This window comes from Abramis brama (genome assembly GCF_963993115.1).
Source record: "Abramis brama genome assembly, chromosome: 21".
NCBI classification, from domain to species: Eukaryota; Metazoa; Chordata; class Actinopteri; order Cypriniformes; family Leuciscidae; genus Abramis; species Abramis brama.
In genome coordinates, this window is record NC_139983.1 from 89161 (window position 1) to 105020 (window position 15860).

Sequence of the window (15860 nt, forward strand, 5' to 3'; positions counted from 1 at the left end):
ACGCATAGCTTATTTATAGTTCGATTACAGATATTTCACATCATGTTTGAATGCATATTCGAATATCGAATAAAAAGTGACAGCCCTAGTTCTCATTGGTTTACGATCTGTTGTTATGTATCGTCATCACTGTCCCGCATTCTCATTGGTTTACGCTCTGTTGTTATGTATTATCATCACTGTCCTGCGTTCTCATTGGTTTACACTCTGTTGTTATGGATTGTCATCACTGTCCGGCGTTCTCATTGGTTTGCTGGCATATGGGGGATTTAATGCGCAGGGAAAGCTGTCCGCGAATCGTTCACCCAAGAGGAAAAATGTGCTGTTACTGCCATATCTCGATCCACGAAAATTGGATTGGAAAAAACAAGACTAACTAGACTAAATCAAGTGGAAAAAAAGACATAATGGAAACTATTTTCATAGTATTTTATTTTCTCCATAGAGATATTTATTATTAACAAAAATGTATAAAATGTTAAAGACAGACCTACTGTAAGCAGACCTGTAACTATACAAGGCTATGTTAATCGTAGTCTATGTGTTTGTTAAAGTCATCAATTTGCATTGTTTCAACATATATTTAAAATGAATACTTATATTTTCATTTTTCCTTACATTTATTCTAATCATATTTTCCATCCATCCATCCATCCATCTATCCATCTATCTTCTTCCGCTTATCCGGGGCCGGGTCGCGGGGGCAGCCTAAGCAGAGATGCCCAGACTTCCCTCTCCCTAGACACTTCCTCCAGCTCTTCCGGGAGGACACCGAGGCGTTCCCAGGCCAGCCGGGAGACATAGTCTCTCCAGCGTGTTCTAGGTCTTCCCCGGGGTCTTCTCCCAGTGGGACGCGCCCGGAACACCTTCCCGGGAAGGTGTCCAGGAGGCATCCGGAACAGATGCCCAAGCCACCTCAGCTGACCCCTCTCGATGTGGAGGAGCAGCGGCTCTACTCTGAGCTCCTCCCGAGTGACCGAGCTTCTCACCCTATCTCTAAGGGATCACCCAGCCACCCTGCGAAGAAAGCTCATTTCGGCCGCCTGTATCCGGGATCTTGTCCTTTCGGTCATGACCAAAAGCTCATGACCATAGGTGAGAGTAGGAACGTAGATTGACCGGTAAATCGAGAGCTTCGCCTTGCGGCTCAGCTCTTTCTTCACCACGACAGACCGGTACATCGACCGCATTACTGCAGAAGTTGCACCGATCCGTCTGTCAATCTCCCGTTCCATCCTTCCCTCACTCGTGAACAAAACCCCAAGATACTTAAACTCCTCCACTTGAGGCAGGAACTCTCCACCAACCTGAAGTGGGCAAGCCACCCTTTTCCGACTGAGGACCATGGCCTCGGATTTGGAGGTGCTGATTCTCATCCCAGCCGCTTCACACTCGGCTGCAAACCGTCCCAGTGCATGCTGGAGGTCCTGGTTTGATGAGGCCAACACGACAACATCATCCGCAAAGAGCAGAGACGAAATCGTGTTGACACCCTCCGGCCCCTGGCTGCGCCTAGAAATTCTGTCCATAAAAATTATGAACAGAACCGGCGACAAAGGGCAGCCCTGCCGGAGTCCAACATGCACCGGGAACAAGTCTGACTTACTGCCGGCAATGCGAACCAAGCTCCTGCTTCGGTCGTACAGGGACCGGACAGCCCTTAGCAAAGGACCCCGGACCCCATAGTCCCGGAGCACCCTTCACAGGCCGCCGCGAGGGACACAGTCGAATGCCTTCTCCAAATCCACAAAGCACATGTGGACTGGTTGGGCAAACTCCCATGAACCCTCCAGCACCCTGTAGAGGGTGTAGAGCTGGTCCAGTGTTCCACGGCCTGGACGAAAACCACACTGTTCCTCCTGGATCCAAGGTTCTACTATTGGTCGTATTCTCCTCTCCAGTACCTTGGCATAGACTTTCCCAGGGAGGCTGAGAAGTGTGATCCCCCTGTAGTTGGAACACACCCTCCGGTCCCCCTTCTTAAAAAGAGGGACCACCACCCCGGTCTGATCCCAGAGGCACTGTCCCCAACCGCCACGCGATGTTGCAGAGGCGTGTCAGCCAAGACAGCCCCACAACATCCAGACACTTGAGGTACTCAGGGCGGATCTCATCCACCCCCGGTGCCTTGCCACCGAGGAGTTTCTTGACTACCTCGGTGACTTCAGCTTGGGTGATGGACGAGTCCACCTCTGAGCCCTCAGCCTCTGCTTCCTCAATGGAAGACATTACGGTGGGATTGAGGAGATCCTCGAAGTATTCCTTCCACCATCCAACGACATCCCCAGTTGAGGTCAACAGCTCCCCACCTCTACTGTAGACAGTGTTGGTAGGGCACTGCTTCCCTCTCCTGAGGCGCCGGACGGTTTGCCAGAATCTCTTCGAGGCCAGCCGATAGTCCTTCTCCATGGCCTCACCGAACTCCTCCCAGGCCCGAGTTTTTGCCTCCACAACCACCCGGGCTGCAGTTCGCTTAGCCTGCGAGTACCCGTCAGCTGCCTCAGGAGTCCCACAAGCCAACCAGGCCCGATAGGACTCCTTCTTCAGCTTGACAGCATCCCTTACTTCCGGTGTCCACCACCGGGTTCGACAATGGAGGTGGAGAACATGGTCCACTCGGACTCAATATCTCCAGCCTCCCTCGGGATCCGGTCGAAGCTCCGCCGGAGGTGGGAGTTGAAGATCTCTCTGACAGGAGACTCTGCCAAACGTTCCCAGCAGACCCTCACAGTACGTTTGGGTATGCCGAGTCTGTCCAGCTTCCTCCCCGCCATCGAATGCAACTCACCACCAGGTGGTGATCAGTTGACAGCTCCGCCCCTCTCTTTACCCGAGTTGTAGCACCTCTACATATTGATATTTAATTTATGTCAGTGTGTTATGCAAGAATGGAAATTGGATTAAGGTTATCAAGTTGTATCTTGATTTCTAATAATGTGAAGTTCTTGACTCCATTTCCTACAATGCTGTGCTGGACTCTTGTATTATTTCCTGTTTTTGTTTCTTCCTGTTTGGTGTTTTCTTCATGAATGATGATTGCATATGTATATAAGGGGGTAGGAACCAGTGTGTGGTGTGTTGTTTTCCCGGGAACTTTTCCAATTGACGGAGCTCTAGCTTACCAGGTGGATGTCCTTGTTTGCAGCATGCCTCGCTCGTTTTGGAGTATTTCGTGACATTGGACTTTTTGATGCAATGCAGCACAAAGGACTGGGGTACATTTATGGAAGTAAAATAATGTCAAATGTTTTTGAAACAAAAAGCCTGTTGAATTGCACTACTTGGAAAAAAAATAGGCATTGCATTAACCATGCTTGCATTTTAATGCATTGTATTTTTAGGGCTTGCATTTTTTTGGGCTGAAATTCAACATGGTTGTATATTTAAGCTGTGAATATTTCAATTAAAAACATTTCAAACACATTTTCATTATTAAAAATTCAATAATCCATATTCACCTTTTATATTTCACTTCCAAAATATTCAAACTGTTTTAAAATACAACCTATAATATTCAACAGGCAATTTTCGGTCCATTTTATTTCGCTTTGCAAATTCACTTCCACAAATTCAGTGGTTCAAATTCGACAGTAAATTCAACATTGACGTCCAGGAACTGCAGGAAAAGCAATAGATTGCCGAGCATACTCTCCATCTGCTGTTAGTCAACCTCACCAGTAAGTGGTGCAAAAGCGCGTGTTGTTGACGAAGACCAGCAACAGTTAGAGCAAGCCATTCATTCATAAAATGAAAATGATTATGTGTCAGTATATATGCGGAAAAGATGATAAAGACACAAAAGCTGTGTTTATGTTTCATTCAATAACTTCATTGTTACTTTCCCTGTGTAGCCTACATGTTATCAGCTTTCTCTACCATGAACAGGATTATTTATCGGTTTCCCTCAATACCTCATACTCAAGGATTCCCCTTCCGTCGGGACAAAACGCTTAACGTAGCTTATGGACTAATACAGTGATATAAAAGTCCAAACTTGCACCTTATTGGGGATGTAGGCTGTAGACTACTATATAGGCTAGATGGACTAAGAATATGAACTATATATATATATATATATATACATATATACATATACATGTATAGTATAGTAGACTATGCCTACGTGTATTAGCTTAAACTGGGAAGAGTCATAGCACTTGCATATTGTTGTCCTCCTATTGTTAGTTTAACTGTAAATCGCTTGGGATAAAAGCGTCTGCTAAATAAATGACTAAATGTAGCCTAATGTAAAATTGGCTTGACATTGGACATTCGCACATTTAGGGACCGTCTCAAAAGTTGCATACAACATTGACATACACGTTTCTAACTTCAATAGCAAACTTTAATTTATTTGAATAAATATCAAAAATCCAAAGGGTGCTCATTATGCCTGACACCTACATGAACACTTTACAGTTGTTTTTATGACTGTAAGTCGTTCTATTCAAATGCTATTGAAGTTAGAAACGTGTATACCAAAGTCGTATACACTTTAGAGACGGTCCCTAAATGTGCGAATGTCCAACGTCAAACCATCTTTATGCCAGTCTATCACTGGGAAACGTTTATCATTAAACTTTGCGCGTTATTCTATAGTTATTATTATAGTCCATCTGCTTGCCTGCGAGTTTGGTCTTTTACAACACTGTAGTCCATTAAGCCACATTAAGCGTTGTATATGTCCAGCAGGGGAATCCTGAAGTATTGAGGGAAACCCTAATAGCCTGCATACAGCACATCGCCACAATATAAAGTTAAGGCAACTAAACAACCAAGAGAAATATATGTCATCCTCAAAAATGTAACATTGGATCTGTATATCCGCATCGGGGAATAACATTATAATCTTGTTCACGGTAGAGAAAGATGCATGTAGGCTACACAGGAAAAGTAACCATGAAGACACTGAATTTAACATAAAACCGCCGTCATAATAATCACAAATACACTTGCATTGGTGTTAAATGAGTTTTATGAATGAATGGCTTGCTCTAACTGTTGCTGGTCTTCGTCAACAACACGCGCTTTTGCACCTCCTGCTGGTGAGATCGACTAACAGCAGATGGAGAGTATGCTCGGTAATCTATTGCTTTTCCTGCAGTTCCGTTGAATTTACTGTCGAATTTGAACCACTGAATTTGTGGAAGCGAATTTGCAAAGCGAAATAAAATGGACCGAAAATTGCCTGTTGAATATTATAGATTGTATTTTTAAACAGTTTGAATATTTTGGAAGTGAAATATGAAAGGTGAATATGGATTATTGAATTTTTAATAATGGAAATGTGTTTGAAATGTTTTTAATTGAAATATTCACAGCTTAAATATTCAACCATGTTGAATTTCAGCCCATAAAAATGCAAGCCCTAAAAATACAATGCATTAAAATGCAAGCATGGTTAATGCAATGCCTATTTTTTTTCAAGTAGTGCAATTCAACAGGCTTTTTGTTTCAAAAACATTTGACATTATTTTACTTCCATATACATTTGTCTGGGACTAACGAAGGTTGTGGTAAGAGATATGCGACTCATCTGTTAGTGCAAAGACTATGGGAACTACGATAAGTAACGATAAGGTGGATTCTGCTCATATGTTTGATTGTTGATATGTATATTTTGGGTGTTTAAATAATACACATCTCTTTTGCATCGTGAAATGACTGAACTATTTGTATTTTATTGATGTAACATCGCTAATATTGAGAGTGTTACAGAGTGTCCAAGACATACGGCCGCAGGTCAGATGAAACGACCACAAAGTCGATCATCGACCTAGGGCCTAGGGTGTCCTGGTGCCACGTGCACTGATGGACACCCTTATGCTTGAACATGATGTTCGTTATGGACAAACTGTAACTAGCACAGAAGTCCAATAACAGAACACCGCTCGGGTTCAGATCAGGGGGGCCGTTCCTCCCAATCACGCCCCTCCAGGTGTCACTGTCGTTGCCCACGTGGGCATTGAAGTCCCCCAGTAGAACGATGGAGTCCCCAGTCGGAGCACTTTCCAGCACCCTTCCCAGAGACCCCAAGAGGCCCGGGTACTCTGCACTGCCGTTTGGCCCGTAGGCACACACAACAGTGAGAGACCTATCCCTGATCCGTAGGCGCAGGGAAACGACCCTCTCGTTCTCCGGGGTAAACTCCAACACATGGCGGCTGAGCTGGGGGGCTATAAGCAAGCCCAGACCAGCCCGCCGCCTCTCACCATGGGCAACTCCAGAGTGGTGAAGAGTCCATCCTCTCTCAAGAAGTGTGGTTCCAGAGCCCAAGCCGTGCGTAGAGGTGATCCCGACTATCTCTAGTTGGAACCTCTCAACCTCACGCACAATCTCAGGCTCCTTCCCCACCAGCGAGGTGACGTTCCACGTCCCTAGAGCTAGTTTCCGTGTCCAGGGATCGGGTCGTCGAGGCCTCTGCCTTCGACTGCCGCCCAATCCTCTCAGCACCAGCCCCTTACGGTCCATCCTGCAGGTGGTGAGACCACGGGAAGGCGGCCCCACGTAGCTCCTTCGGGCTGAGCCCGGCCGGACCTCGTGGGGAAAGGAGCCCCAACCCCGGGCCTGGCTCCAGGGTGGGGCCCCGGCTGCGCCATACCGGCCGATGTCCTCGATTTAATGTCACTCATAAGGGTTTTTTGAACCACTCTTAGTCCGACCCGTCACCTAGGATCTGTTTGCCTTGGGAGAACATAGCTCCTAGGGTCATTCGGGTACTCAAACCCCTCCACCACGTTAAGGTGGCAGTTCAAGGAGGGGTAGTTCATGTTTTACATACATGTTATTTATAATAGGCTACTAATATTTATTTCAATATACAAATTTTTAACTATAAATAAAATAAATAAATAAATAAATAAAACACTTATGTTATGAATTTAAATAGACGCCTGCCATGGTATTTCTGATTTGTCATCTCTGATTTATATTAGTGCGTCCTCGGCCGATGCGTTGTACTGTTTTAAAGGTGAAGCATGTAGTTTCTGCGACATTAGTGCCACCTTGTGGAATTATAAAAATAAAGCATATTTTGCAAATGGCTACTTTCAATAAATGGTCAAATATATCAAGAAACTTTTATCTGTGTTGCTGTATGTCATGAGAGTAAGCAACTGAGCAGCGAACACTCTGTCTAGAGCGAACTCACTTATTATAAACCCATCCAACGTGCACCAGGTGCATTTCTGACATGATATGTCACCCAGCAAACCAGGTTAAAAAACTCACCGCTCGCCACTTTTATATATATATATATATATATATATTTTTTTTTTTTACTTTTTTGTTTTATAGGGATGCACCAATAACACTTTTTTTCCCAGAAAGAGTCTGATACAGATACTTTAATTTTTGGTACTCACCGATACCGAGTACTGATACTAATACCTGTATTTTCACTGCATTTGTATTTTTTTTCTATATATTGTGTAGAGAAACCAAAAGAATATAAATAATATTAGTTGGCTTAATTTGTTCAGCAAATATATATTTTCTTCAGTTATTTTCATGATTAATTAATACTGCTAAAATGCATTGCATGAGTTTCTGTTACTTTTATTGTTCATTCTTTTGCTCTATCATATTTGATCTATCATTTAATAGCACAGCACATATTCAGAGCAGCTCCAGCAGGGCTCAGTGCTGAGGATTGGGCCAGCGGTTCAGATGTTTAGATACCAGTGAAATATCACAAATCTCTATTACAATTTTTATACTACAGCAAAACTACAAGCTTGATTAATGTAAATTTACAACATTATTAAAGACAAGTAAATAGTCATTAATAAAACATGAACAAATAATCAAATTACAAATAGCACAAATAAATACAAGAAAACAAAGTAATCATATGTGAAATATCACTGTATATTCATCACTGTATAAATTAAATATAGATGGAACTTTATAAAGTTACGAAAGGTATTTAGTCAAGAACAGTGAATGATTTCTTTGCAGGTTTATTAGACTGCTGTCCCTTTAAGACCGAATGCACCGGTCCAATATGAATATACTGTCTACGTTTCCTTGAGATATAACTAACTATGTTTAGGATACTCGACCAAGATGGGTGTTTTTAAATAATTTAGTGTGAGTTTGTCCGTACAAGCACAAGACGTGAAAGAGAATTCAGTTCAGTATTCACACGCTGTGAGGCACAGATTTTCAGGGCACGCACTTCAGATGTTTCATTTCATTAAACTTCTTGACCTGCCAACATCCTGTAATAATGTAGGGAACCACTCGTTATACATAAATCAGGTAACAGTTTATGTTCTACTTACATATACGGTTTAGTTTTAATCCAAATGACACGTGTGCTGAGTGAACGATCAGCAATCATGAGCCTTCAACAGAAGTACTCTCTCTCTGTCTCTCTCTTTCTCTCTCGTCAATTAACGTTAATAATACATGCCTCGTTTTTCCTTCATTTGCTATTGACATCCGACTGAACTACAAACTTTCCACTGTTGTCTGTGAAAAAGGGATGCGCTCAAACGCATCTGCTGCTGAGCGCTCAATCCACTGCGCGTTTTTCTCTTATCAGCTCGCGCACACAGCTATATAGGCGTTACTATATTTTGTTTAATATTCCACTAATTACATAGATTTACTTCATGACAGTCTTCTCTTTTATCCCCATTATATTCTCTGTTGTCTGTGTTTCTTTGTCTATATCAACTTCAAACATGTGTTGCTCAGTCAACAGAGTTTTGAGAAAAATCATGTTAAAGTTTTCTGAAGGTTCCAAAACAAAATCACTAAGCAACCATACTGTAAAATCCCTGATAATAACACCACATTTGGAACAAACCAAGTCAAAACCCATATCTAGAGGAAAAATATATATTCAATATTTTTCCATGATACCACAATTGTTTGATTAACTTTAATGAGACAGACAGCATATATATATTATGACTTACAGAACCGTACAGATGTAATATAATGTTACACATCAAATATTTTTCCCCAACAGTTCACAAAATGTTAATTTAAGACATAACAGATAATGTTTGTGTGAATACTTGCCAAGACAGATATTTTGAAATACTGTAATTCTGTGTATGCGTGTGTGTCAGGATTGAGCTGTCTGAGAGTTTTTGTGTCCGTCAGCGCGCATAAGATCGTTTGTTTACATCAGCATGAGTTTGAAAATCACATTTCATTGGTTCAGACTCATGCCATCGAGAATTGGCTATGAATATTCACAAAGCTGGAATGCTGCGCTATAACAGTATTTGAAGGTATTCCTCTCAGAGAACCTCAGATTCGACCAAAATTTACATTTTTCCTGCAGCTCGTAATTAGTCAAGTCAAGTCATCTTCATTTATATAGTGCTTTTAACAATGTAAATTGTTCCAAAGCGGCTTTACAGTGATAATTTATGTAAAAGAGATTGTTTTGGCTTTATAGCAGCTCTAGAATAAAGTTATTGTCCAGCTAAAGTTAGTTTGATTGATTCACTTCCGTCGCAACGATCATTAGTTATTAACTTAGGGGCCGCTAACACGACACCGTTTTAACAGAAAACTCTTCAGTTCTCTCTATGCAAACTTCAAAAACGCGAACCTGTGAGAACGCTGATGGCGTGCACATGAGTATTACGAGTTCAGTCTATTGCTATGCACGTTTGAATATATGTGCGCAAGCGTGTAGTCCTTCCCTACAAATCAACCCTCAACATACTAAACATACTACTTGTCTGGCCTTAAAATTTATAATACAGGATTTTTTATTGCTTCCGCATAGCCACGCAAACCTGAATTATCCTGACAACGCTTTATCTGTAGAGAGGTAAAGAGAGGGAAGGAGCCCTTCACAGGGAAGAGCCTAGTTGACACTTCAGGACTGCGCTGTTGTCGCGTCCAGGCGCAGGTCCTTCATCAGATCTGGATATGGCTTGGATCCGGCGGACTGCGGTAAACCTCGGTATAAACAGAGAGACTAATATTAGCGTAGACGCCATTCTTCTTATGATGTAACGAGTACATCAGGATTTATGGGAAGTGTTCCCGGTTCCGGCTGACCTAATCTATGCAGCCTAACATTGAACTATAGAAGTCTATAATGTGTTATGTGTATGCTAGGTCAAAGAGATGTGTCTTTAATCTAGCTTTGAACTGACAGAGTGTGTCTGTTTCCCGGACAATGTTAGGAAGACTGTTCCAGAGTTTTGGTGCTAAATAGGAGAAGGATCTACCGCCAGCAGTCAATTTTGATATTCTAGGTATTATCAACTGGCCGGAATTTTGAGATCGCAATAGATGTGAAGGACTATAATGCGTTAAGAGCTCGCTCAAGTACTGCGGAGCTAAACCATTTAGTGAGTAGAGAGAGACTTTGTAAATAATCAGCAATATTTAAAAATTTATGCAATGTTTAATAGGGAGCCAGTGCAGTGTTGACAGAACCGGGCTAATATGGTCATACTTCCTGGTTCTGGTAAGAACTCGAGCTGCTGCGTTTTGGACCAGCTGTAGTTTGTTTATTAAGCGTGCAGGGCAACCACCCATAATAGCATTACAATAATCTAGCCTTGATGTCATGAACGCATGGACTAATTGTTTCTGCATTTGTCAAAAAGAGCATATGACGTAATTTAGATATTTTTAACATAAGTCAAGTCAAGTCAAGTCAAGTATATTTGTATAGCGCTTTTCACAATACAGATTGTATCAAAGCAACTTCATAGTATTAAATTAAAATTTGTTTCTAGTGGAATTTATTGATTGATAAAATAAAATTAAATATCCCCAAAATATCCCCAACTGAGCAAGCCAAAGGCAACAGTGGCAAGGTAAATTAAATTTTTAGATAAGACTTAATAGAGCAGCCATCAAGTGTTAGACAGTATTCTAGTTTATTATGTGAGGAAGTTTTTTGTCGAATAATTAGAATCTCTGTTTTTTCAGAATTTAGTAGTAGGAAATTACTAGTCATCCAAATTTTTATATCAGCTATGCATTCCGTTAATTTTGTGAATTGGTAAGTTTCATCAGGGCGTGAAGAAATATACAGCTGAGTATCATCAGCATAACAGTGAAAACTAAGGCCATGCCTCCTAATGATATCTCCCAAGGGTAGCATGTACAGAGTGAACCGCAACGGTCCTAGTACTGAGCCTTGTGGTACACCATACTGAACTTGTGATCGATAAGACATCTCTTCATTTACTACTACAAATTGATAACCAGTGGTTAAATTCGGCCGGGGCTCGTTCGTGTCCTGATGTGCCTGTTTGCAGTCAGTTGCCTGCTGGAAATTGTCACATTAAATTTGACGAAAGTGATGCTTTTGAAAACATATTTCTGACAATAAATGAAAGATTTTTGAAATGGCATGTCTATTTTGTCTCGGCGGAGCTGAGATGAGAACAATCGGAACTCGGCCTTATTCTTGTTCAGCTGCTTAATCTCGTTGTCAGTCGACCATGATTGCGCACCGCTCGCGCATGCCATGCGCATCTAGGTAGGCTACTACTCAAAACTCTGACACGGAATAATGTACGCAGCAATATATAATGAATGTTCCTGGGAGATCCGTAGTTGCACGGGATGTGGAAGCACGCAAAAGTTCCAGAACCTTCAACTGCCTTGGAAAAAATTAAAATAAAATCACGAGCTGATGGCTGCCGCTGCAGCAGCAGATCAATTTTGTCAAGTTAAGCACAACGTTGGTTGTACAAAAAATGCCCTGGCCTTGAATGACAAGGTAAGGAAAATAAGACTAAATCAAAATTAAATAACCAAGACTAGGTTGACCATGTGATTTTTCTCAGGAGATGCTTTGAGCATTTTACTTCAGACACCGGATTATCAGCAAACTGCCAAGAGAACTGCTAGCTGGCTACTCAAAATAAACTAGCAATCTATTCAGTCAGCATATTTGTGTTTGATCTGTGTGAATTACAGAAATATAAGACTTGCTAGACCTACTTTTAGCTAACAAGCAACCTGAGTGTGTGTGTGTTGTAGTAGTACATTTACATTTTCATTTATTAATTTAGCAGATGCTTTTATCCAAAGCGACTTACAAATGAGAACAATAGAAGCAGTTAAACTAACAGTAGGACAACACTTTTTTTATTTTTTTATTTTTTTATTATAGAACAGAATAGAATAGAATAGAATAGAATAGAAGAGAAAGTATTAGTATTACTGGATCAAGTGCTTTCGAAAAAGAAGCATCTTCAGCCATTTCTTGAAAGTGGCTATGGACTCAGCCGCTCTGGTTGAGTTAGATCATTCCTCCAGCAGGGAACAGTCATGGTAAAGGTCCGAGAAAGAGATTTTGTGCCTCTTTGAGATGGCACCACAAGACGTCGTTCACTTGCAGAGCACAAGTTTCTGGATGGCACATAAGTTTAAGTAAAAGGGAGCAGAACCAGTGGTTGTTCTGTAGGCCAACATCAGTGACTTGAATTTGATGCGAGCGGCAACTGGCAACTAGTGCAATTTTGTGAGGAGAGGAGTAACATGTGCTCTCTTCGGCTCGTTAAAGACCACTCTAGCTGCGGCATTCTGGATCAGTTGCTCTGGATCAGAGTGTTACAATAGTCCAATCTGGATAAAACTAGCGCTTGGACAAGGAGTTGTGTAGCTCTGAAAGGAAGGGCCTGATCCTCCTAATGTTGTACAAGGCAAATCTACATGACTGGGCAGTTCTAGCAATGTGGTCTGTAATACTGTAATTTTCCAGATGTGCTGGATTTAGAGTGGGTTTCTCTTTTAGTAAAGAGAGAGAATGGGAGAAGGAAGTTTGTGTGAGGTGGACCTGGTCACCACAGACTCAAATCTTCTCAGCTGTTGCTACTGTCATATGCTGCACTGTCTCTTCATGTGGCACATTATGTTTGGCACATTGTATGGGTCACTATATCATAACAAGGTAATACAATGTGTAATCAAGTGATGACTGATTAACAGTAATGTAAATGCTAAATGTCCTAATACCTGTTGATACTACAACAATGCAAAGCATATGCTCTTAACCTTGCAGTTTTTCACATATCATGTAAGACTCAATTTCTCTATTTCTTTGCACAAAACTCTCCAGAAAGTGTCATTTAGGGCCCTATCTTGCACCCAGCGCAATTGACTTTGTACACCGACGCATGTATCATTCCTATTTTGCACCTGCGCAAAGCGCGTTTTTCCCTCCACAGAAGCACGTCGCTAAACTAGGGAATGAACTTGCACTCCCTGGGCGGTTCAGCGCAAAAAAGGAGGCGTGTTCCGGCGCAAACGTTCCTTCATGCTATTTTGCAGGTTTAGAAAACAATTGCGCCACTAACCAGGAAAAATAGTTTAAAGTCAGTGGCGCGTTGCGCATGTTATTCATATGCTATTTTAAGGGCGCATGCTTGGCCATAATCAATGTAGCGTGTGCACAACGCGCATACACTTTGATTCTCTCATCTACACAGAAGCAGCAGTTTTCATTTTTGCAAATCATACATTATTACGATAGATAGATAGATAGATAGATAGATAGATAGATAGACAATTTATTATAAAAGCATACATCTAGCTTACACATTTACCCAAATTATCATACGCCTTTTTAATCGAAGTTAATTTGGGTGGGTTTCTCCATCCCCAACGTCCCTGACGAGAACGTCGGTCTCCTCGGCTGTGAACCGCTCCTGGCGCGCACCTGGCGAATCCGCCGTTATAAAAGGAATCCGCTTTAGAACAAGCGCGCCTGCTCTTAAAGGGAATGTGAGATGACGCTCTGATTGGTTTATTTCACGTTACGCCCAAACCACACCTATGAATAATGAAGCTACTTCAGACCAACCCATTTTAGATTTGCGCCTGGCGCAAGAGTCATTTATCCCGCCGGGAAAATAGCAACAGCGCGAAGACCCGCCCAAAAAGTTAGTTGCGCTTTGCGCTTTGACACTTGCGTTTCAGATCGTTAAAATAGGGCCCTTAATGTTTTATTATTCAAATAAAATTCCCGAGGGGGGCATACCCCCGGACCCCCCTAGGGAGAGCCCCCCCCCCCCCCACATAATAAATCCCAATTTAACCCCTGCTGATAATGGTCAGATAAGTATGATTTAAATCATGCTAATGCAGATGAATTAATGATATTAAGAAGAATTAACATTCTGACTCATTCTGCTAGCACAGGACACACACACACACACACACATATATATATATATATTAGTGCTGTCAAACGATTAAAATATTTAATCGCGATTAATCGCATTAATGTCATAGTTAACTCGCGATTAATCGCAATTAATCGCACATTTTTATCTATTCTAAATGTCTCTTGATTTCTTTTTGTCCCATTATTTTTTCTCATTTTAATGCTCTTATCAACATGGAAAAGTGGATCGGCTTGCTTTGAGCAAATGTTTCTTTTTGAAATCAACATTGGCATACTGTAGTGTTCAATTTCACACTAACATTCTCACTTGGAGCAAATAATCTCTCACACAATGTAACACTGTCCATCAATAAAAGGGTGAAAGAAATACTGACGAGGTCCTAATATTGACAAGGGGGTGGAGAATTCGCATCAGCGAATCAGTGTGCTTGGCCATCAAGTAGTAGGCCATTTCAGACTGGACGTGCTGCAATGATAGCTCAGTTCACAATGACAAAACACACAGATCACTTTGGTCTTGTCAACTGAAACATTTTGGCCACTTTTTTAAAATTAAACTTTCCATTCAGAATCTTATTGGCATCCATTTCGGCATCTCGCGCTCATCATTCATCCACTCAAAACATAATGTTAAAGGGGGTCGCACACTGGACGAGTAGCGAAGCGCAGCGCCTCGTATTTAAAATTCGAACACATTATTCTCTATGAGTGTACACACCTTTTATTGCTGGCCATAAACTGAGAAAGTACGCGTCCGATGTGCGATACAAGTTGTCCATAGACGCGGCTTCTCGTCCATTCTTTGGCCGGCTCGCAAGCCCAAACAAGTGTGTGCGGCATGCCTGTTGTTTTGTTTCCGGTCTAGCTAGATCCGGTGTTGTTGTACTAACGTTACTAGTTGTTGCAAAAGCATGTCAAAAAAAAAATAAAATAAAAAAACTACAAAGTTTGCTAGGCGTTAATCGCGCGATAAAAAAATTGACGCCGTTAAAATGGGTTTGCGTTAACGCCGTTAATAACGCGTTTAACTGACAGCCCTAATATATATATATATAAAACAGTAATATAAAAGGTAAAAAGATAATATAATAGTTAAATACAACTTTGCACTTTTTAGTATTTCCAGTTTCAACTTCATGGTTTCACAATTTCTAAAGTCTATCCTCTAAAAACTTGCTTTAACTTTTTCTTTCAGTGAACATGTAGATTGATTTGCTGAGCATTGTATTAAACTTCTCTCAACCTTTACTCCAAAACACACTGACACTGCCTGTTGATATTGTTTTAAAATCACATCTTACCTGGAGTCTCTGTTCCTGATATGGTAAGAAGTCTGAGGCTGTAGTTAGGGTTAGTTAAAGTTCTGCTACTGTGGAAATGTCTCATGAAAAAGTGTGTTGTCAGAAAAAAGTATTCTCAGAATTGTTGGAGGGGAGGGGAGGTGACCCAGTGGTCATTGCCCCTTTGACCTTGAAATGCTTTCTGGCAGTATACAATCATTTTTGGCAGTATACTGTGTTTGTGTGGCTACAGTGCCAGGGGTGAATTTTTTTCCCAGTCCGCTCCTGCATATAGGCCTACAATATACATTATATTCTGTATCAGATTATGTTATCTTATATCCCAGCTGGATTTAATACATAAGCAAATATAGCAGACAATATAATCAGGGCATGGAGGCGCCGGCGCGATCACTTGCATTGCACGTGAACTGAAGCTCGTCTCATAAATG

The 15860-nt window shown here is 41.5% G+C and overlaps 1 protein-coding gene across 1 annotated transcript in view; it reads right to left on the reverse strand.

The window, feature by feature from the left end:
- LOC311072168 (stonustoxin subunit alpha-like) overlaps nucleotides 1–15540 on the reverse strand; it is an 80817-nt gene extending 65277 nt beyond the window's left edge. The window contains exon 1 of the mRNA XM_084096957.1: nucleotides 15430–15540. Within this exon, the coding sequence (XP_083953083.1) occupies nucleotides 15430–15514 (85 nt within the window). The 5' untranslated portion in view covers nucleotides 15515–15540. The remainder of the gene's footprint in view (nucleotides 1–15429) is intronic.
- Between the last annotated feature and the right edge of the window lie 320 nt (nucleotides 15541–15860).